Source organism: Zophobas morio, unplaced genomic scaffold (genome assembly GCF_036711695.1).
Source record: "Zophobas morio isolate AGI-343-1 ecotype UQ-CSIRO unplaced genomic scaffold, CSIRO_AGI_Zmor_V1 ptg000008l, whole genome shotgun sequence".
Taxonomy (NCBI): domain Eukaryota; kingdom Metazoa; phylum Arthropoda; class Insecta; order Coleoptera; family Tenebrionidae; genus Zophobas; species Zophobas morio.
Window position 1 is genome coordinate 3,186,444 of NW_026972113.1, and position 22,035 is coordinate 3,208,478.

The 22,035-nt window shown below is 37.4% G+C and overlaps 5 protein-coding genes across 5 annotated transcripts; 2 read left to right on the forward strand and 3 right to left on the reverse strand.

Moving 5' to 3' along the window:
- Positions 1-2: 2 nt before the first annotated feature.
- LOC135125029 (tolloid-like protein 1) lies at positions 3-2,250 on the reverse strand. The gene is made up of 3 exons (XM_064050322.1): positions 2,153-2,250; positions 251-2,100; positions 3-194 (listed from the first exon to the last, which is right to left on the reverse strand). The coding sequence occupies exons 1-3, from the start codon at positions 2,226-2,228 to the stop codon at positions 66-68; spliced, it is 2,055 nt and encodes a 684-aa protein (XP_063906392.1). The 5' UTR covers positions 2,229-2,250; the 3' UTR covers positions 3-65.
- An 828-nt stretch (positions 2,251-3,078) lies between these two features.
- LOC135125037 (tolloid-like protein 1) lies at positions 3,079-5,344 on the reverse strand. Its single transcript, XM_064050330.1, has 3 exons — positions 5,223-5,344; positions 3,310-5,153; positions 3,079-3,256 (listed from the first exon to the last, which is right to left on the reverse strand). Exons 1-3 carry the CDS (start codon positions 5,296-5,298, stop codon positions 3,128-3,130), a joined length of 2,049 nt encoding a protein of 682 aa, XP_063906400.1. The 5' UTR covers positions 5,299-5,344; the 3' UTR covers positions 3,079-3,127.
- A 50-nt stretch (positions 5,345-5,394) lies between these two features.
- On the reverse strand, positions 5,395-7,398 carry LOC135125038 (terpene synthase-like). Its single transcript, XM_064050332.1, has 8 exons — positions 7,307-7,398; positions 6,657-6,736; positions 6,448-6,608; positions 6,264-6,399; positions 6,095-6,215; positions 5,895-6,040; positions 5,744-5,846; positions 5,395-5,683 (listed from the first exon to the last, which is right to left on the reverse strand). Exons 2-8 carry the CDS (start codon positions 6,711-6,713, stop codon positions 5,475-5,477), a joined length of 933 nt encoding a protein of 310 aa, XP_063906402.1. The 5' UTR covers positions 6,714-6,736; positions 7,307-7,398; the 3' UTR covers positions 5,395-5,474.
- Positions 7,168-10,565, forward strand: LOC135125524 (uncharacterized). The gene is made up of 10 exons (XM_064051185.1): positions 7,168-7,179; positions 7,251-7,502; positions 7,554-7,753; positions 7,803-8,976; positions 9,023-9,186; positions 9,235-9,636; positions 9,709-9,922; positions 9,974-10,098; positions 10,207-10,322; positions 10,369-10,565. The coding sequence occupies exons 1-4, from the start codon at positions 7,168-7,170 to the stop codon at positions 8,047-8,049; spliced, it is 711 nt and encodes a 236-aa protein (XP_063907255.1). The 3' UTR covers positions 8,050-8,976; positions 9,023-9,186; positions 9,235-9,636; positions 9,709-9,922; positions 9,974-10,098; positions 10,207-10,322; positions 10,369-10,565.
- Positions 10,566-11,866: 1,301 nt separating this feature from the next.
- On the forward strand, positions 11,867-21,997 carry LOC135125040 (protein Lilipod). Its single transcript, XM_064050334.1, has 8 exons — positions 11,867-12,183; positions 19,711-19,975; positions 20,029-20,259; positions 20,311-20,379; positions 20,443-20,760; positions 20,819-21,205; positions 21,253-21,409; positions 21,668-21,997. The coding sequence occupies exons 1-8, from the start codon at positions 12,112-12,114 to the stop codon at positions 21,747-21,749; spliced, it is 1,581 nt and encodes a 526-aa protein (XP_063906404.1). The 5' UTR covers positions 11,867-12,111; the 3' UTR covers positions 21,750-21,997.
- The last annotated feature ends 38 nt before the right edge of the window (positions 21,998-22,035 follow it).

The window sequence follows — 22,035 nt, forward strand, 5'->3', positions numbered from 1 at the left end:
CATAATTTTTCATGTTTTATTATCCTGTGGACCAACTTTATTCAAATGAACTTTTGAAAAAGTAATTAATTAAGGTGGACCTCTTCAGATCGTACAGCTTTATACATAAGTCGAAAACCTCTTTTAGCTACACTATGATCTGTGTGAAATTTTACCGTAAAATTATCACTCGACAGGAATTCTTGTTCAGGTTTCTAAAAAAAAAACAACAAAATAAAAACGTTAAATTCTGAACAAATCAACTACTTACCTCATTGCCACAGAATTTTCCACGTGAAATATCACCTTCTTGAATTTCTATAAAATCGTAATCGCAATACGAAGAAAATTCAATATCAAGAACCTCAACCGACAGATTGACGTAATACCCGGAGTTTGCCTTGATAATCCAAACACAATCAGTGTAGTCGTAGTAGTTCGAAAGACCATACGTATCGTGAGAATAAACGTACTTTTCGGTGGTAGTAGCAGTCAAATTACCACCACATACAGACGAATATGTGGCATTGAAACCATGATAAACGTTCAAAGAGTCTGAGATAAAATTGACAGATAATTCGTTTGTGGTGGACAATCCAGTGATATCCGTTTTATTACCACAAACTTCTAACAAAATGCTCGCATTCGATGGATAATAATTATCATAAACCCTGACGTAATCGTCACAATCTGCAGTTTGTATACCAGAAAAAACGATTTGTATTCTATGCCCTGGTGTTGTTTTAAATCTCCAAGTGCAGTTTGCATTATTCGAATAGTAATTAGGGTAATTAGGACTAGATATTATTCCCGAAGGTGAGGCTATTTCGTGATGACAACCTCTGTTACAGTCGACGTTGTTTTCTGTCGTGTAATTTTCTGGACAAATACATTTACGATATGTCTGCAGACTGACACATCGATGATGACAGTTACCTCCAAAGTTGTCACATTTATTTTCAACTATAGAATAGTTTAACGCAAACCCAATCCTTTCCACACTGTTATCCGCAGACAAAATAATCTTCATAGTACTACCTTGAGATGCAACAAGATCTGGCAAGACTCTTCCACAATAAGTACCTAAAAGTTGTGTGTCCGTTTCCTCCTCATTAAAAACCTCCAACTTATTCTTTTCACACTTTCCACTAATCGAATCATTATCGTTATCTCCTTTTAAATCAAAATCAGAGAAACTTAAATGTATTACGTTATCAGCGGGAACGACGATTTTCCATATACAAGTTGTGTTTTGCGAGTACTCCCGAGGGAACGACGACGAATAACGGATCGTACCATTTAAGGCGTCCAAAATTCCACCACACTCGGTTTCACAGCTTTTGCCATCTCTTTGTAATTTATAGCCCCTTCGGCAAGCACATTTATAACTACCAACGGTATTAATACACTCATGAGCACATTGGTGTTCTTTGGTTACGCATTCGTCGTAATCTGCCAAAAGTAAGAAAGAAAAACCTTCTTTCTGAATAGTGTTGTCTGAGACGAATTTAATCGTAAGCGTGTTTAAAGTCGAAGTGATATTTTCTGAAAGTTCCTCACCACAAAACCTTCCAAGAGCAGTACTATTGGAATCATAAAACTCCACATAGTCGTACCTACAGTGTGTTTCATATTCTATTTGGAATTTTTCACTTCTCACCACGACTTGATGGTTGACTGGAACTGTCACTTTCCAAATACATTTTTTGTTACGAGGGTACTTTTCTTGGAGTTCATTCGAATGTAAAATAAACTCACTTCGTACATATATTTCCTCTCCACAAAACGCTTTATATTCTCCTAGAAATCCTTTATTACCTACTCGGTGCTCGTACGAAATTAACATTTTATTAGTTGTGGAGAATATGAGGTTTAGGGAACCTTTTCCACAATATTTTCCAAGAAGGGGAGAATCTTCCCAAAGACCATCTCGTATTTCTAGGTTACCCGAGTTGCAATTTGGTGTCTTTTCTATGTCGATCACAGTTACATTAAGGACAATTTTTTCATCTGGAGATACTAAAATGCGCCATTTACATTTTTCGGTGTTGGTGGTGTTCGGTTTGTAAAATGCAGGGGAAAAGAACGTTCCCGATTTTTGTTTGAACGTGGTATGGCAAGCTGAAAGTCGAGAACAAACTTTGATAAATGGAGAAATTAGTGTGGTACTTACTGGTGAGTGGAAGCAGAGAATGGCAGGTCTGTAGTGTAACCACTACTACAGACAGTAGTACGTATAGTGCAACCATTTTGACAATAGAAAAAATGATAATGTGTAAGCTTTATATATACCTAATTAGAATGAGTTGAACAAACAACGATTAAGAAATTTTTTTATGTACTTTTGTCTACTTTAACAAACATTTTAGATTTACCACCTTTCAGCATCTTTTCCTGTTTTCTTAGATAAATTTATTAAACCCCTAGGGAGTTGCGCAAAACTTAATATTGTATTGTCTAACAAGGAATATTCTGTAAAAGAGTAGGTAAAACCCATTCCCTTCGCCAAGCAATTCAAAACGTCACAAAAAACTACAAACATTTGGTGTGTATGTAAATAGCAAGCACGAAATTTGACAAACAATTTACGTACAATGTGACCTTGATTTCGATATAGTCACTCTTTGTGCATACATCTGACTCACTACACATACTGCAATTATTTTCACAGTGCATACATGCATTTTACATGGACTCAACTTGTTTTTCAGTAGGTAGCTTCACTTAAAAAATAACAATATAAATACTATTACGAAATAACCCTATACGCCGCCCCGATACGACGCCTATGGGTTATCTAGAATGTGCGGCGATGATGGGTGACTCATCAGTCAGTGAAGTCCAGGAATGACGAAAGTTTAGTCTAGTCAAATCCATTCCGGTCGGAATTATTGTGTACATAATCGCTGTATGATTAGTCGTGTGAAATAAATTGTGGAGTTTTACCCAAGCCGATTTTTAATCATCGATCGACGTAACAATACTTTTATAATAAACCACAGTGTATTTGGTATCACAAAAAATCCGTCCAAACATAAATCGACTACGTAATGAATGCGGACCACAGACAGAAGGAAACAAGAAAAAGATTTTCTAATATTCTATGAAACAACTTTATTCAAATTAAATTTTAACAAAAAGTGGGTAATTAATTAACATGGACTTCTTCAGCTCGTACAGCTTTATACATTAGTCGAAAACCTCTTGCATCTCTAGTAGAATCTGTGTGAAATTTCACTGTGAAATTACTACTCGATAGCAATTCTTCTTCAGGTTTCTAAAGTAAAAACAAAATAAAGACGTTAAAATCAGGACAATTTAACTACTTACGATAACACCGCAGAATTTTCCACGTGAGGTATGACCTTCTCGAATTTCTATGAAGTCGTAAATGCAATCAACAGAAGATTCAATTTCAAAAACCTCAACTGACAGATTTACGTAATAGCCGGAGTCCACCCTAATAGTCCAAACACAGTCACTATTGTTGTGGTAGTTCGAAAGACCATACGTATCGTGAGAATAAATGTACTTTTCAGTGGTGGTAGCGGTCAAAGTACCACCACATAGAGACGAATATACCGCTTGGAAACCTTGATAAACATTCGAATGATCTGATTTAAACTTGACGTATAGTTCGTTTTTCGTGGACCATCTAGTGTAGCCTGTTTTAGTACCACAAAGTTTTTCCAAAAGAGGCACCCTTGATGAAAAATCGTCATAAACGTTAATGTAATCATGACAGTTTTCAGTTTGTACATCAAGAAAACTAATTTGTATTCTATGACCAGGTGTAGTTTTAAATTTCCAAGTGCAGTTTGCATTATTGTAGTAGCTACCGGGATAATTAGGACTAAAAATTGTCCCCCCAACAGAAGCGATTTCGTAATGACAATCTTTTTTGCAGTTGACGGAATCCACGGAAACGTACGTTTCTGGACAAAGACACTTACGACCTGTATCCAAGTTAACACACCCGTGGTGACAATTACCTTTAAACTTGTCACATTTGTCTCTAACCATAGAATACCTTAAAGCAAACCCTTTTGTTTCAACAGTACTATCCGAAAAAAACACAATCTTCGTGTTAGTACTTTCAGATATAACCCGATCTGGTAGTCCACTCCCACAATAAGTACCTAAGTGTTTCGTCACATTTTCACTTTCGCTAAAAACATCCAACTTGTCCTTTTCGCACTTATTTTTAATCGAACGTGTCAAATTATCTCCTTCTATATCGAAATGAGTGAAATTTAAAAGTACAACATGCCCGACAGGAGCAACAATTTCCCAAGTACATTGTTTGTTTGAAGGGTACTCATTAGGAAAAGATGGCGACTGAATCACACCATTTAGTGCCGTAAGAGAACCACCACAAGCAACCTCACAGCTTTTCCCGTCAGAGTGTAATTCGTACCCTTTTCTGCAAGCACATTTGTATTTACCAATGGTATTAATGCACTCTTGGGCACAGTCGTGCAACATAGTTGTGCATTCATCAAACTCCGCCAAAATAAAAACAGAAAAACCTTCCTTTTGAACAGAGGCATCTGACACCAACTTAATCGTAAGGTTGTTCGAAGACGAAGTAACATTACCTGGAAGTACGTCGCCACAAAACCTCCCACGAGAAGTACCATTCGAATCGTCAACCTCCACATAATCAAACAAACACTGATCGTGGTGTTCTATTTTGAATTTCTGGAAGCTCAGTACCACTTGGTGGAAGTCCGGTACTATTACTTTCCAAACGCACTTTCTATTAAGGGGGTACTTTTCCTGAGGCTGGCTCGAGTGCAAAACAAACTCGTTTCGCACGTACACTTCACCCCCACAGGTAGCTTCATAGTTTGCGAAAAACCCTCTATAACCTGCTTTGTGTACGTACGAAATTAACATTTTGTTTTTCGTGGAGGTAACGGGATCTAGAGTACCCCGTCCACAGAATTTTCCAAGAAGAGGAGAATCCTCCCAGAGGCCATCTCGTACTTCTACATACCCCGAAATGCAACTGGGTGTCTTTTTGATGTCGAGTTGTGTTATGTTGAGGGTGATTTTTTCATCCGGAGATGTGAGAATGCGCCATTTGCAAGTTTCGGGGTTGCTGTTGTTGGGTTTATAAAATGTGGGTGGAGAAAAAGTTCCCGTTTTTGTGTAGAAAGTGGTACCGCAAGCTGCAAAGAATTTGTTTGAGCACCACAGAGAGTACTTTTGAAAACGAGAATAGGGTGTTTGGTACTTACTGGTAACTGGAAGAAGACAGTCACAGCTGTTAAAAGCAAAGATTAAAGCGAAAACGAGTGTGTATAGCAGACACATTTTCAGGATTGTAATAAGTAATTGGATGCTTCTGTGTATGCAGCGTGTTATCAGGATGGGTTCAAAGGTGCGGTCGGCGATATATAAAGTAAACGGTTTATTTATATCAGTCGAAGATGGGTATTCCCCGACTATATTTTTTATTTTATTTATATTTATATATTTGTAGTTTATTGTTACATCACTACAGCTTCTATATCATTTAAGGCATCATCCAGAATCTTCTCCATTTCCGGGTTCGCTGCAATTTTTGTTATTTCTTCCATATATTCGTTCTTCAATTTTTCCAAGCTTTCCAAGGTGTAGTCCAAGCTTCCAAACTCTTCCAGCAACTTAATAAAGTATAATTTCACGTTTTTATCTGACGTTCTTTGCTTCAAGATGTCTGGACACTGATAAGGAATTCGTCCCTACTGTTGAAATATTATGGATTAAAAAAGGATACCCAGGAGTCGGTGGTCCTCAGGATGCGTTTTTATCCCATGTATGATCGGAAAAGTAAAAATTCCTTCTGTTATGTCGTCTCCGAAAACTTTAAGCTTTGCGTACTACGACCAACTAAAACTACAAGTGTAACAATTTTGAAATTCGCTTACGCTCTGAGACGCCAGATTGACGTAGTCGTTGCAAATTTGGAAAAACAGTCCCATCGGAACCAGAAATGGGTCAAAATTGCTGTTCTTATACTGAGTAGCGAACAACTGCTGCACAGAAACTATAAACGAAATAGCTGAAGTAGTTTCTACAATAATTTTCACTTTTTTAGTTTTCTGTAAAAAAATCAACTCCGACGTACTATTAAAGACAGTTTGTTGATATTCTTCTTCCGTAGGGCATATCCCATTTCTTGCAAAGTACGTTTCCATGGCTTGCCCTTGACATAGCTTTACACCCGTTGCAATGAAAATGTCGACCATCTATGTACAATCTGGGCGTTTATGACTTGTGACGTGTTTGTAACTTACCTTGAAGTCATCAAATTTTTCCATTGCTGAAATGAAAGCATAAATGGACGAATGAATCGTTCTAGATCTTCCATAGACCAAGCGCGATGTCGGAATGCCTCCACGTAGTACCGAATTATCCACCAAATCGTCCATTCTATAAAATTGCGTTTTTGTTTACTGGAGATAATTTTAAGTCATTTACATTAAGCCAGCAGCTCCTAATTTGTTTCCAATGGTTGAAATTTCTTTGAACTTGTCTTCGGGTACTTGGAACCAGTAGTTACACGCTGTCCAGATTTTCTCCAAGATGTGGTTCGCAGGAAATGGTTGTTTAAAGTGGTTGAAAGGTTGTAACAAAATTTTCTAAAAAAAAAAAAATTAGGTGTCGTTGTGTGGTCGAATTTTACTTACTTCGTCCTCTTGGTTTTTATTGTCGCTGTAAACATTTGCGCTGGTCGTCGGATTCATCGTTACTGTTGGTACTAATTGTACTTGAAAGATAAAATAAACTCGTATACCACTTGTTCATAAAAATATAGCTATTAATTTTCATAAATTATATATTATGAGTGTCAATGTCAAATAATAAAAAGTAACGACCAATAAATCCAAAGAATTTATTTTTTTAATCCAGACACATTAATTATGTCGTACATTTATTTTTAAAAGTAGGCTAATGATTACGGTGTCACGTTTCCGTCTGTCAGTCTGTCAGTTTTAAATTAGTCCAAGTTGGGTATTCCCCGAAATGTTATAATTGTAAATATTTTAAATTAAATGCACTAACTAAAAGCAAAAATAACAGCGTTTCTTTTTATAATTTTTGCGAATGTTAGCATTAACTCCTAGTGTGTAAAAAACTTCTCTTTGTTTATTTAACCCCTGTTAAGGTTAATGACGTCATCGTAGAAGTATGAAAAATATGCTTCGATGTGTAAAAAATATAAATATATAAACAAATCCCAATTTCTCAATTATACAAAGGCAGTACCACTTTTTTTTTAGTTCAAGGAGAAGAGAAACATAGTTTGCCGAAGCTACGAGACCTTGGCAGTACCTACCGGGAAAACCAGCTTGACTTCTGCGTGCGTGACGTTACCCGTGCACATCGAACAGTACCTCACAGACATCGCCGACCATCCCAACAATTTCATAACAAATCGGAAAAATCGTGTCGTTTATTCCAAATTGTACACCGAAATGGTAATTCTTCTACGTATCCTGGGCATTTACGTCATCACTGCTTACGTAACACAGGTAGGTGAACCGGTACCACCATTACACATAACGTACACTCTTTTGATTAAGGCCAAAGTGGTTAAACGAAACAGCGAAAATGAGTTAAGCCCAACCCAACTAAAAATTCTATTCCGCGAACTGGAAATGCAATCCCAAACCGAAACCGCATCCAGAAAATACGAGTTCCCAAAACTGGAAGAGATATACATTTCGCCGGAAACAAACATTAATGATACATCGCTGCGACTGACCGCGTGGGGAATCATCAGGTAAACAGGATGTTATTAGAGAATCTAGGGACGTTCGATTTTTTTCCAGCATCTGTTTTTATTTTTTCTTCGGGCTGAATCTGTGTTGTCTGGTGTGCCGCTGGAAATTTTGCAGGAAACATAACGTACGCGTAAACGTAAACAACGTGAGTGAAATCGCAGAAAACCCGGTTGCTACTGCCCAAACTAACGAGGTACCGGTAACACCACCCCCGTGTTACGAGAGTGTGGTGGTGGATCCTCTTCCAACGTACGAAGAACTTATGGAGAAAAGGACGAATGCAACGTGTAGTTGATTTTTGGTATTTTGTTACTATTGGAAACCGTGAAATTACGCAGTTGTGCTAATTAACGATTTGTTTGTCAGTTTTCTATGACACACTGATGTTTAAATTTGACGTTTGATTGATCTCACAATTGAAGAAAGCCTCTTTCGGAATTCTTCACTTCGTTGTCGGAAAGTAAACATTTTTTTCTTGCAAAATCAACATATAGGTAACATGTAATAAAACAGCTTTATGTTCTGCGACAATGTTAATTTATTTATAGTATACTTGTTCATTGTTTGGTTTTCTTTCATAATAAAATTTAGTTATCCATTCGAACGACTCCCCATTACTTTACGGTAAGTCCGATTTGCGTAGAAGAAGGAACTCGGTGTAGATTAAATAGAACTTATGCTGATTAAACTGGAAAAAAATATTTTTTTGTGACATACTCTACGTATGTGTGTATGATTGGTTGCATAAGACGCATTTAACTGATCTGCAAAACACTATTTGTAACTTCAATTTTAATTTTGACGTCGAAACCGTATTATGGGTTATCGTTATCACTCCGGAAATAAAAATGAAATACAAGCATCTTTCTCAATGAAAATAATACACACTATTAATAGTCCAAAAATATCCATTGGGTGTTGGAAAATCCACCTGCTTATCAACCTGCAAAATAATCTTTACCACGACTTAACCCGATAAGGTTTCACCACATTCAGAACCAGTGTGTGGTAGAGTTACGAGCCAAATTTTAACAGTACTGAATTTTTGAAAAATCGACTTTTCAAAAAAAAAAATGTTTTCTCTAACGTGTATAACCATTATTTTTGCAATTGTCAGTAGCGTCTATAGTTTTGAACAAAACCAAAATGCGACAGAAGTTTCCCACCACATGGTTAAAAGAGGAATAAGAGACGTCTTTGACAAAAAAATCATAAAAGCATGGTAAGCAATTCTCACTTTTTTTGACATTTTTAAACCCCTTTTTCAGCATTTATTTAGTTTTTATTATCATTTTTGGACCCATTTATCTGTACTACAAGTACTGTTCCAAAAAAGAGCCTGAAGAAGATCATGAACCTATCGTTATAAATGGTGAAAGACTTGTCGCTGAGGGAAACCATGTTGGTATAATAATGCCATGTAGCTCTCACGGTAATTAATATTTCAGTGATTTTAAGTATTTAAGACTTTATATTTTAGCACACAATCGACAAGAAGAGAATACGTCACCTCCTTGTTATGAGCAAGCACTTTCCCTTCCTCCCCCACCTTATGATAAAAAACATGAAGATAATTTATTGATTTAAATTTAATTGTAGTTCAAAGTTGTGCAACAGATTATCGAAAACTATACTGTCATTGTTTTATTTCACGCAGTCTAAGCGAGCAGCACCTCCTAATAAGTAGTTCACAAAAAATTCGTTCACTTGTTAACAGTAGAATATGCAACCAACTTTACATACATGCAATATTTTATTGAAAAAAAAAAGTTAATTTGAACCGCACCACAAAAACTGCGTCAAAACTACTTCACGTGATCTTAATTCCCACACAATACATCTATTCCCAACTTCGTGAATATTCAACCTTTCTCTTTCTAAGGTTATCTCTCATGTTATCTCATTATTTGTTTTGGTTTTTGCATGACAAGATAAATTTACTCAAATTTTTTAGGTAAACGGCCACTTCATTAAACACTGTTAAAAATAAACTATCTCAATCCTCAACAATTTTCTTTCGGCAGTGTATTAATAAAATGAGACGGCGCTGGAATTACCGCATCGCTATTTTTTAACGCACGTAATACACTTAATTGTTTCTGTGTAGTGGTAATTAAACGAACATGTTTGTATTCATAAGTGTACTTCTAACCATCGGTTTCAAACAGGTAAGTATATTTTAATTATTTTAATAATGCGACTTAAGATGATTTGCGTAGATCCAGTCTGAGCTGATTTGCGTGGATCCAGAGGACTCTTCGCTCACCTACCAGTGTCTAAAAAATGAGCATTATTGCTGCCACGAAGGTTGTTGCATTCAGCCGTTTATTGTCCCCAAAGTCAGGTAAACAGAGTGTCCAAAACGAGCAAATTAATTAAATTAAATTGGTATTCAATTGGCGTCGCATATTTTTAACACACCAATAAAAAATTGTTAATTGTTTCGTTTCAGCCTGGCCTTGGGACTCAACATTTGTGCGTTTATTTTAATTCTTTGTTTCGTGTGTTGGTGCGTACAGTTTTTTATTCAGTTGTGTCAACATTATGGATTTATCAAAAAAAAGAAAGGTATATTTTATGCGAGAATTTGTCCATGTTTTTATTTTCGTTGTAGATGTAAAAATGCCCCCAGGTGACGCCACTGGTGGGATTTGCGGGTCTGCAACCCCACCACCTCCTTACAGTGTAGCTATTAATTGTCCTTCACCCACGTATGAAGAAATCGTTGCGAAAATCAACCAGAAGTAATATAATTTTTATCGGAGAAAGTTACGTTTTTGTAACTTTGAAATAAAATAGAGTTTAAAATAATCTATTGTTTCATTCTTCCCAAAGTCTTTCCACTCTAGTTAAATTTAGTGGCCTCAGTCTACACTGAGACACTTATTACAAACTAAAATTGTCTAGAATGCGCCGCCACTGCACCCGAATCATCCCTTGCCTTGACGAACAGTTATTTATAGCAGAAATGTGAGACGTGACGTTGAGTATCATCCCCTTGGAGGATAAAAGTGAGTCCTTGATTATTTCTAAGATCAATACTGAATTTGCAGTTTTACAGACTCCGAAATGATTGTCACAGTCGTCTTCCTCTTTCTGACTTGGACTGCCACTTCAGCCTATGAAGTAAGTCTGAAAACCACTCCCTCTCCAATCCCACGCAATTTCACCAAAGATGACATTTTTTTGAACCACAATGATCGAAAGTCGTTTGATTCGAACTTCCACACTGACCATAATTATCATTTTCCTTACGTAAATGTGCCCGAGAGCACTTTTCCGAAGACGCGAAGTGGAAGTCCTAAGATTAGCTTAACTGATCAGTACTCCTGGAATGTACTGTCAACGAACACTCAAAAGACTAAAATTCGAGTCAAATGGAAGACAGTACTAAAGTAAGAAAGTATGTGGATTTTAGCCACATTTGTCATTTTTTGCAGAATTGTAGGTGGTGTGGCTTTGTTTATAGCTGCTTGTTACAAGTTCTGTACTAAATGTGGTAAGAAACAAGATACTGAAAATATACTAAATGAAGATGGAAAAAATTACGACATTTCGGTGGTCGTTGAAAGTGGGTATATGTAATGTTAATTGGCGTGTGCTTCTCAAAGTATTGCCACTCTAGCTCAGTTCTAGAGTGAACGTGAAAAAGATAATAAGACAAATATCTAACCACAACACAATAAATCATTTTTATCTAATTTATATTTTTATGCTATGTGTCTTGCGTATACAGCATCCAATCATTGTTTAAATACATAAATAAAATATATAATATCAGGTGATACGAATTTGGTTACTCATAGTTTGCTTGTAAGAAATTTTTGCAAAAAATTAAAATAAAAATCTATCAAATTTTTTAAGTATGACTGAGGTGTATTGCTGGTTGTCTATACACATTCATCATTATCAACTTTTATTTAAAAAAAAAACACAAATTCCATTACGTACGAAAAAATAAACACACATCGCTTAATTGCGCCCGAAATATCCGCCTGTAGACATTAAAATATTTATTTATGTAAATTACGATAAATATTTATCATTTTCGGCGACCGCTCTCTGCTTTACCGGCCGATTCCCCCTCCTCGATCGCTTTTATTTATCTCTGTTGCCTGCCTGCATTCGTCGCAGTGCATCGAGAAGAGAAACGTCAAGTGTCAAGGTTACAAATTTCGCGTTTCCCAAATTCCTGTATTTCCAAGTGTTCTAACAAACAGCCCCCCGAACACTCAAGCGCTCATTCTCCAGTGACCTCCTCGCGATAATGAGCCCCGCAAGTGCGTAGTCAACCCTCAATCATGAATTGTTTATTCGTGCTAGAAGGACCAGTTTTAACAAATAGGTGAAAGAAGAAATGGATGATTATGATGAAGATGAGCCCAACATCGAAGAACAAGAGTTCCACAATAACGTGCGGGAACAAATCGTAAGTTATTTAGAAAGTTTCATTTAAAATGCTCTCGATATCCAATGGCTTTCAAGCACGTATTGTTTAATTGTTGACATGGATTTAAGGGTTTTTTGTTCGAGAATCGAGACGGAGTTAGATAATGGGGCCTGAAATAGAGGAATTGTTTATTCTTGAGTGCGATGTTTCGACAATTATTGGATTGGAGCCAGGGATTGCTACAGGTGGCTAAAAAAGTGTGCGTCTAAGATTACTTTGATTTTTGTTGGGTTCTCCCCTCTAAAAAATTGATGACGTCATCGTAGAATATTTTCAAAATTGCCTAGAATTCTTTGGTCTACTTTGCGGGCGTTGTGTTTCTTATGTCAATATTTCATTAGCACCCGTAAATTTTTTATTAGCTCTTCGGTGTACTCGTTTATCCCATTAGTTCAACGAGGAAATAATTTACTATTCATGGGTCGTTAACCCTATCCCTGGCGCACCCTTTTATTGTTCGTACGAAATCTTCAACCAAAACAAATAAAGTTTGCAAAATTCCAGCCTTGATGAGTCTGGATTCTCTCCGGATAAGTCACAAACCCATTAAGGTACAAGGTTAAAAATTTAAATCCGTTTTCGATACTCGTACGCGATAATTAAGCGATAATTTAACCAAAAATAGCAATACGGTTAGTCGAGATTGTTTAATTTTGATCAAACAGAACTGACCGACCCGATTAAAATAATAGTCGTCATGGTCGATAAAGTTACAGAAACCCGATATTTGTGGAACGCAATTGTGTTTGTCTTGTTGTACAACTGGAAATAACGCATTCCTGTTTTTGTCGAAGCGAGAGATTAGGATTTATTTATAGAAAGTGGTGGCTGAGTCGCCGTCTTTGTCCCAAGAGAAACAAAGTCTTGTATTGTGGTAATGATAAGCAAAATTGCGCCGCGAAAATAACGTTAATAAAGTTGCGTTTGTGAAGTTATCTCACTGTTGAAATTTTGTAAACGCCACTATTTTTAGCTAAATTGCAAACATCCATCATTGCTATGGCTCTATGTTAATAAAAACAATTGCAGGAGCCAAAATTTTATTGCATTTTTTAACCTTTGTCGTGGTAAAAATAGAAGTCCGTGAACGCCAAGTCCCGATTTAAGTAATCTCCGAAACTACTGGACCGATTGCCGTGGGTACTTTACATGCTGCTCACTCGACGTGAATCGAACAATAGATACTTAATCAACAATCTATTCACTATTTCATCATCACGTACAACGTAAACGATAACACAGTAGCTTTGTATACTAGACTCAGTCAACAATTTATTTATTGTATGCACACTTATCTCTTCAGACAAATATAAAACAAAAGCTGCGAATGTAACATTCCGATAAAAACTTGCTCTCGATTGGCTTCAGTAATTTTGTGAATTGTGTGCACCTCAAATATATTTGCAAAAAATTCAATTATTATACGTTTAAACGAGTCACTGTTCGGAGGAATTTTCACCTCAACGTGAAGTAATTTGTAGAAATTGTTCAAAAGAAATAGATAAAAAATTAATCCTGTAATAAATAAAACGTATGAATCTTGTGAAAACTAATATTAAATCAACAATTTCTTCATTGTTCGGTAATCACGTCAGCAGAAATGTAAAAGAACACAAGGTAAACATATTTCATTGAAACAAAAGACTGATTTATAAAATCTCGTCCTCGGTGTAATGTAATTAATGTAACAGACGCCCGGAGGAATTTTCACCTCAACCCGAAAATAATTTAATTTGAAGCGCGGATTCCACGTAAACAATCGAGTTGCCAGGAACAATGTTAATAAAAAATACTACGAAGCGTAAATTATACAAACAACAAAAATCTTCCTAAATGAAACCAAGGTCTCGTCTATCTAAAGCTGGCAGCCATAAATTTACAGTTTTTCCGGTGCACCACAATTCGTGTGTTACGTACGATAAAACAAACGATAACAAGATTAAACAAACTGATGAAATTGAATTCTCCATATGGGAGCGAAATTTTAACGTGGAATTTAATTATTCGCTGACCTTGCTCTTGGATATGGGTTTTTAGGTACCAGTCGGACTTAAATATCGCGAAAAACTGACCATTAAATGTGTGCTTACGTTCGACCAAACAATTACAAAAACCATTATTTTCAAATTGAGCGATATAAGTTTTACGACTTGAAACGGGCTCGTGGGTGTCGAAATAATCGCATTCGTAGGAACTTTGGCACACTTTTTTATGCATAGCAACTGATAACAATCGAGTGGAATCATTGATCTTCGATCGGGAAAATTTCCAGTTTAAAAAAAACCGAAAATCTAAATATTTATCTTCGATGCGCTATTACCGGACGCTGTTTATTATCAGTTTAAATCCACCAACCCTGTGGGCGTCGAATTGCGTACCCTAAATTCCGAGCGACAATAGCAACGACACAAAGTTGTTAAAGTCGTCGGCGACGCGGAAACGTTTGGGCGACATTGAAACTAATCGGCGGTGTTAGCTCATACATTATTAACAAACATCGAAAAAATGCAGACGCAAGTAACTGTAAAAAATTACCGTCGTAGGTATCTAATTGCTGGTACAGGTCATCGGCAATTTCGTACGGTGTCGTCGTGACACAGTTTCGCGGTAGGTGATGTTTACCCGCGTCTGCATGAATGTGAGTTCCTTGAGCATTCCTTTTGTTTTCGCGACATTCCCGTCTGTCCGAGTTTTTATTAGACGAATGATCTGCGAAACTACTGGACCGGTTGTTGCAGGCTGTTCTAAAATTTCATTTTCTGACATTTTTGACATTTTCGAAACTTAACTAAATACATTTTCTTGTAGATTTCGAGCTCTAGAACTCACTTCCGGCCTCGTTTCTTTGATAACTCCGACGGTTTTTTCAGAATCGACCGTTGAAATATCGAATTTTTTAGAAATTTTCAAAAATTTGCATTTCGTACCGATTATTTCGAAAATGTTGCTCCGTGACCAGCAACATGCTATATTTTTGGAATCAGCGTGTCGAGATCTACGTCCCTGAATTTTTTCAGAATTTTCAGACAACTTTTTTAAAAACGAATTTTTTCCCCTTCAAATTTCGGCAAATTTTTGACATTTTCGAAACTCAACGAAATACATTTTTCTTGTAGATTTCGAGCTCTAGAACTCCTTTCCGGTTTCGCTTTTTTGATAACTCCAACGGTTTTTCCGGAATCGACTGTTGAAATATCGAATTTTTTAGAAATTTTCAAAAATTTGCATTTCGTGCCGATTATTTCATAAATGTTGCTCCGTGACCATCACAATGCTATATTTTTGGCATCAGCGCATTTGATACGTCCCTGAATTTTTTCAGAATTTATAAACAACTTTTTTGAAACTGAAATTTTTCCCTTCTTCAAATTTCGGCTAATTTTTGACATTTTCGAAACTTAAATACATTTTCTTGTAGATTTCGAGCTCTAGAACTCACTTCCGGCCTCGTTTCTTTGATAACTCCGACGGTTTTTTCAGAATCGACCGTTGAAATATCGAATTTTTTAGAAATTTTCAAAAATTTGCATTTCGTGCCGATTATTTCGTAAATATTGCTCCGTGACCATCAACATGCTATATTTTTGGAATCAGCGTGTCGAGATCTGCGCCCCTGAATTTTTTCAGAATTTTTAGACAACTTTTTTAAAAAAGAAATTTTTCCAATGGTCCCCCCTTTTTCAAATTTCGGCCAATTTTTGACATTTTCGAAACTTAACTAAATACATTTTCTTATAGATTTCGAGCTCTTGAACTCACTTCCGGCCTCGGTTCTTTGATAACTCCAACAGTTTTTCCAGAATCGACCGTTGAAATATCGAATTTTTTAGAAATTTTCAAAAATTCGCCTTTCGTACCGATTATTTCGAAAATGTTGCTCCGTGACCATCAACATGCTACATTTTTGGATTCAGCGTGTCGAGATCTACGTCTCTGAATTTTTTCAGAATTTTTAGACAACTTTTTTGAAAATGAAATTTTTCCAATGGTCCCCCCTTCTTCAAATTTCGGCAAATTTTTGACATTTTCGAAACTCAACTAAATACATATTCTTATAGATTTCGAGCTCTAGAACCCCTTTCCGGTCTAGCTTTTTTGATAACTCCAACGATTTTTCCGGAATCGACTGTTGAACTATCGAAATTTTTAGAAATTTTCAAAAATTCGCATTTCATACCGATTCTAGTGAAAATTTTGCTCCATATCCATCAACATGCTATATTTTTGGAATCAGCGTGTCGAGATCTACATCCCTGCATTTTTTCAGAATTTTTAGACAACTTTTTTGAAAATGAAATTTTTTCAATGGTCCCCCCTTCTTCAAAATTCGGCTAATTTTTGACATTTTCGAAACTTAACTAAATACATTTTCTTATAGATTTCGAGCTCTTGAACTGACTTCCGACCTCGGTTCTTTGATAACTCCAACGGTTTTTCCAGAATCGACCGTTGAAATATAGAATTTTTTAGAAATTTTCAAAAATTCGCTTTTCGTACCAATTATTTCGAAAATGTTGCTCCGTGACCATCAACATGCTATATTTTTGGAATCAGCGTATCGAGATCTACGTCCCTGAATTTTTTCAGAATTTTTAGACAACTTTTTTAAAAGTGAAATTTTTCCAATGGTCCCCCCTTCTTCAAAATTCGGGTAATTTTTGACATTTTCGAAACTTAACTAAATACATTTTCTTATAGATTTCGAGCTCTCGAACTCACTTCCGACCTCGGTTCTTTGATAACTCCAACGGTTTTTCCAGAATCGACCGTTGAAATATCGAATTTTTTAGAAATTTTCAAAAATTCGCCTTTCGTACCGATTATTTCGAAAATATTGCTCCATGACCAGCAACATGCTACATTTTTGGAATCAGCGTGTCGAGATCTACGTCCCTGAATATTTTCAGAATTTTTAGACAACTTTTTTAAAAGTGAAATTTTTCCAATGGTCCGCCCTTCCTCAAATTTCGGCAAATTTTTGTCATTTTCGAAACTCAACTAAATACATATTCTTGTAGATTTCGAGCTCTAGAACCCCTTTCCGGTCTCGCTTTTTTGATAACTCCAACGGTTTTTCCGGAATCGACTGTTGAACTATCGAAATTTTTAGAAATTTTCAAAAATTCGCATTTCATACCGATTCTAGTGAAAATTTTGCTCCATATCCATCAACATGCTATATTTTTGGAAACAGCGTGTCGAGATCTACATCCCTGCTTTTTTTCAGAATTTTTAGACAACTTTTTTGAAAATGAAATTTTTTCAATGGTTCCCCCTTCTTCAAAATTCGGCTAATTTTTGACATTTTCGAAACTTAACTAAATACATTTTCTTATAGATTTCGAACTCTTGAACTCACTTCCGGCCTCGGTTCTTTGATAACTCCAACAGTTTTTCCAGAATCGACCGTTGAAATATCCAATTTTTGAGAAATTTTCAAAAATTCGCCTTTCGTACCGATTATTTGGAAAATGTTGCTCCGTGACCATCAATATGCTATATTTTTGGAATCAGCGTGTCGAGATCTACGTCCCTGAATTTTTTCAGAATTTTTAGGCAACTTTTTTAAAAAAGAAATTTTTCCAATTTTTCCCTTCTTCAAATTTCGGCTAATTTTTGACATTTTCGAAACTTAACTAAATACATTTTCTTGTGCATTTCGGGTTCTAGAACACACTTCCGGCCTCGTTTCTTTGATCACTCCAACGGTTTTTCCAGAATCGACCGGTGAGCTATCGAATTTTTTAGAAATTTTCAAAAATTCGCGTTTCGTACCGATTATCTCGAAAATGTTGCTCGGTGACCATCAACATGCTATATTTTTGGAATCAGCGTGTCGAGATTTACGTTTTAAAGAATTTTTAGACAACTTTTTTAAAAATGAAATTTTTCCAATAGTCCCCACTTCTTCAAATTTCGGCTAATTTTTGACATTTTCGAAACTTAACTAAATACATCTTAATATATATAAATCTCGTGTCACAATGTTTGTCCTCAATGGACTCCTAAACCACTTAACCGATTATAATAAAATTCGCACACCATGTGCAGTTCGATCCAACTTGAGAGATAGGATAGTTTAAATCTCAAATTATAGATGGCGCTGCTATGGTAAATCTACGAACGTGTCATATAAGCTACATTTTAACAGCATAATTACCACGTGTTGTTGACGCTATAAAATTAATTAAATTTATTTTGTAGTGAACGAAATATTGTGTTCAACGTACTTCCCCTTCAAATCTCAATCCAGTGAATTTGTATACCAACATCAACATTTTCGTCTTTGTTCGTAAATAATTTCATTGTACTAAAGGGTTATAGTAGTAGAAAGTCAAATAAGGAGATCACCATATTTTTTTACAAATACCATCTGTGTGAAAAAGCATAGTGGACTCCGTGACTGATGTTCTCTTATTGTTCCTCTTAGATTGTTTACTATAATGTAATATAACAAAAACTTTAGCCACAGCAACGCGTGGCCGGGTCAGCTAGTTTTCTTATAGATTTCGAGCTCTAGAACTCACTTCCGGCCTCGTTTCTTTGATAACTCCGACGGTTTTTCCAGAATCGACCGTTGAAATATGGCATTTTTTAGAAATTTTCAAAAATTCGCGTTTCGTACCGATTATTTCGAAAATGTTGCTCCGTGACCATCAACATGCTATATTTTTGGAATCGGCGTCCCTGAATTTTTTCAGAAGTTTTGGACAACTTTTTTAAAAATGAAATTTTTCCAATGGTCCCCCCTTCTTCAAATTTCGGCCAATTTTTAACATTTTCAATTTGACAAGTTTTTACAAGAGTAATAGTATGGGCAAAAGCAGTTTTATCTTAACAAATACTAGGCCCGCCCACCCGCCCCCTGTTTTCCCAGAGGATGTCATTTGCCAAAATCAGTCTTATCTTACCAAGTACTAGTCCCGCCCACCCGCCCCCTATTTTTTCAGAGGATGTCATTTGCGAAAATAAGACTTATGTTAACAAGTACTAGCCCCGCCCACCCGTTTTTTATTTTCTGAGAGGGTAGTACTTGCTAAGATAAGTCTTATTTTGGCAAATGATATATCCTCTGAGAAAATAAGGGCGGGTGGGCGGGGCTAACGCTTGCTCAGATAAGACTAATTTTGGCAAACGCCATACTCTCTGAGAAAATAGAGGGCGGGTGGGCGGGGCTAGCCCTTGCTAAGGTAAGACCGATTTTGCCCCTATTGATCTTATAAAACTTGTGTTCACTTTTACAATATTTGATTTTTCGATTATTCATTTTTTCCATTTTTATTTTTTATTGGAAATGTTGAAAAATCGAAAAATTGAAAATTCTAAAAAATAAAAAAATTCGTATGGAAAAAATATATATAAAATCAGAACAATCAAAAACGAAAAAAAAATCGCAAACATTTTTATAGTTTTTCATAGGCGCGGAATTTGTTGGGCTGCACGTCAAGAAGAGGGAAGTTCTGTCGAAGTAAGCTTGAACCAATTTTTTTTTTTGTTTTGTTTTAGATCTTTCTGCTGCTCTTCCTCCTCCTGTACCTGCTGAGCTTCGCCCTCCTCGGCCGCTTCAAACGCAAGGGCCGCGAGGACTACTACAGTACCGACGAGGATGAGGTCACTGTCTACCGCATCAGCACCTGGTTATGCACTTTCTCGCTGGCCGTGTCCATCGGGGCGGTGCTCCTCCTCCCCATATCCATCATTTCGAACGAGGTGCTCATCATCTACCCCAACAGCTACTACATCAAATGGCTGAACAGCTCACTCATACAAGGTACGTGGTAGAAATTATATTATTATTATGTATAATATATTTTTTGGTTGCAGGACTGTGGAACTACATTTTCCTTTTCTCGAACCTCTCCCTATTCGTCCTTCTACCCTTCGCCTACCTGTTCACCGAGTCGGAAGGGTTCTTTGGACACCGGAAGGGACTGACTGCGAGGGTGTACGAAACGTTCATCGTTTTGGCCCTCTTGGGGATGGTTGTTCTGGGGATGACGTACGTCATTTCGGCACTAATCGACAGGGATAAGTCGAGCTTTCAGACGCTACTGAGTAAGTCCCGCCTTACCCACGAAAAAATTTTTCATTGATCGAAAATTCCAGATTTGTGGAGCTACTACTTACCGTTTCTGTATTCCTGCATAAGCTTTCTGGGAGTGGTGATGCTTCTCGGTAAGTACTTACTAGTGGCTAAGTTAGACGATCTGGCTCACCTCGACCCCATTTTCTGTTCAGTTTGCACCCCTCTCGGTTTCGTCCGCCTCTTCGACGTCGTCAGTCAGTTCCTCATCAAACCCCAGTTCCTCCGCGACATCAACGAGGAGTTCTACGCATGCGCGCTGGAAGAAGAATGCCTGCGAAGAAGACTGAAACATGCCCAAAACACCGGCAAGTACTACGTCAGTCCGGCGCCCATGTCCACGGGAATCAACGGCCCCTTCGTGGACGACAACTTCAAGCTCCCCGACAACCTTCTGCGACTGCGCAACGGCGAACTCCAGTCAGGACTCGGTTCCCGTCTCGTGGAACTCGAAACGCGACGAAAAATATTGGGTAAATAACAATGCTCGAACCACCTCTCTACTAAATATCGCCTTTTCGTCGTTTTCAGACAAACAGCGTCACACTTCGTTTTTGCGAAGGAACGTCTTGCACCCCGTCGCCATGATCCTCCTAATTGGTCTGACAGTAATCGCCGTTTTATTGGTAGTCCAGAACACGCTGTCTCTTTTGATAGGCATCAAAGCCCTCCCGCTGAGCTCGAAGCAATTCACTCTCGGTGTGAGCTCGCTGTCTAAACTGGGCCCGTTCGGAGCAGCTCTGGAAATCGTTCTAATCTTGTACCTGATAGCGACTTCGTCGATCGGCCTCTACACAGCCCCGGTCATGTCAAGAATCCGACCTAGGCCGAAAAGCACGCCATTTTGTCTCGTCATAGGAAACTGCGCCGTCGTGCTGGTGCTCAGCTCGGCGCTGCCGCTGCTCGCCAAGATTCTAGGTGAGTTGTACATTTACCCGTACATGCTTGAAACTGAGTTCGTTTAGGTATCACCAACTTCGACTTGCTCGGCGACTTTGGCAGCATCGAGTGGCTAGGGAACTTCCAGATCGTGCTGCTGTACAACCTGTCGTTCGCCGCCGCCTCCACTCTGTGCGTCGTGAACAAGTTCACCGCCAAAGTGAGAAGAGAACTGTACGCTCGGTTAGTTGAAAATTACATGTTATTGATTAACTGTGTGACCTTTCTCAACTAACCATCGCAGCTTGTAGCGTGCATAACCACTAGTTTGAATAAGACTGATTTATATTGATTGCCCCTGACCTGTTTTATTCGCCATTTTCTTTACTTAAGTCGGACGGAGCTAATTTTTTTCCTGTTTCGCTTCTCATCGTTAAACTCGATCATTCCATTCTCATGAGTGGCCCCCGCCGCACTTACTCACGCACGTTGTTTGAACAGAATGTCGGTTTTTCTGGGAGTGTGTGAACCACCCGTATCCGTCCCAAACACACCAAGGCCATCTGTGGTCAAGTTTGCCTAATGTCCAATATTTGGATCAGCTGTTTAGTTTTAGCCAATGATGAGATATATCAACGTTTCTGTGATTGTAGAGTAGAATCTTCGAAAGGCTGAGTACACGTGTGACGTTGTGGATACTGCACACAAGTCTGTTAAATGTTTGTATTTCTAGTCTAAGATGTAGGTTAGATGTTATACATACATATTGTGTATTGCCTTATTTATGTATTACTTCTAAGGGATTTTATCAAATATATTAATTTATATGCAGTGGGGCTGTTTTTGTTTTGTTTGTAAAAGCTCGGGCG

What these genes read in the sequence shown, in the direction of transcription:
- LOC135125029 (XM_064050322.1), bottom strand. Translation starts at nt 2,228, where the DNA reads ATGGTTGCACTATACGTACTACTGTCTGTAGTAGTGGTTACACTACAG. An exon ending in TTCTCTGCTTCCACTCACCA is followed by an intron (nt 2,101 to 2,152) that starts GTAAGTACCACA and finishes CTCGACTTTCAG; the next exon opens with CTTGCCATACCACGTTCAAA. An exon ending in GAAAATTCTGTGGCAATGAG is followed by an intron (nt 195 to 250) that starts GTAAGTAGTTGA and finishes TTTTTTTTTTAG; the next exon opens with AAACCTGAACAAGAATTCCT.
- LOC135125037 (XM_064050330.1), bottom strand. Translation starts at nt 5,298, where the DNA reads ATGTGTCTGCTATACACACTCGTTTTCGCTTTAATCTTTGCTTTTAAC. An exon ending in CTGTCTTCTTCCAGTTACCA is followed by an intron (nt 5,154 to 5,222) that starts GTAAGTACCAAA and finishes AATTCTTTGCAG; the next exon opens with CTTGCGGTACCACTTTCTAC. An exon ending in GAAAATTCTGCGGTGTTATC is followed by an intron (nt 3,257 to 3,309) that starts GTAAGTAGTTAA and finishes TTTTTACTTTAG; the next exon opens with AAACCTGAAGAAGAATTGCT.
- LOC135125038 (XM_064050332.1), bottom strand. Translation starts at nt 6,713, where the DNA reads ATGAATCCGACGACCAGCGCAAATGTTTACAGCGACAATAAAAACCAA. An exon ending in ATAAAAACCAAGAGGACGAA is followed by an intron (nt 6,609 to 6,656) that starts GTAAGTAAAATT and finishes TTTTTTTTTTAG; the next exon opens with AAAATTTTGTTACAACCTTT. An exon ending in TGAGGACCACCGACTCCTGG is followed by an intron (nt 5,684 to 5,743) that starts GTATCCTTTTTT and finishes ATCAGTGTCCAG; the next exon opens with ACATCTTGAAGCAAAGAACG.
- LOC135125524 (XM_064051185.1), top strand. An exon ending in TCACTGCTTACGTAACACAG is followed by an intron (nt 7,503 to 7,553) that starts GTAGGTGAACCG and finishes CTTTTGATTAAG; the next exon opens with GCCAAAGTGGTTAAACGAAA. An exon ending in ACCGCGTGGGGAATCATCAG is followed by an intron (nt 7,754 to 7,802) that starts GTAAACAGGATG and finishes ATTTTTTTCCAG; the next exon opens with CATCTGTTTTTATTTTTTCT.
- LOC135125040 (XM_064050334.1), top strand. Translation starts at nt 12,112, where the DNA reads ATGGATGATTATGATGAAGATGAGCCCAACATCGAAGAACAAGAGTTC. An exon ending in ATAACGTGCGGGAACAAATC is followed by an intron (nt 12,184 to 19,710) that starts GTAAGTTATTTA and finishes GTTTTGTTTTAG; the next exon opens with ATCTTTCTGCTGCTCTTCCT. An exon ending in AGAAGAGAACTGTACGCTCG is followed by an intron (nt 21,410 to 21,667) that starts GTTAGTTGAAAA and finishes TTGTTTGAACAG; the next exon opens with AATGTCGGTTTTTCTGGGAG.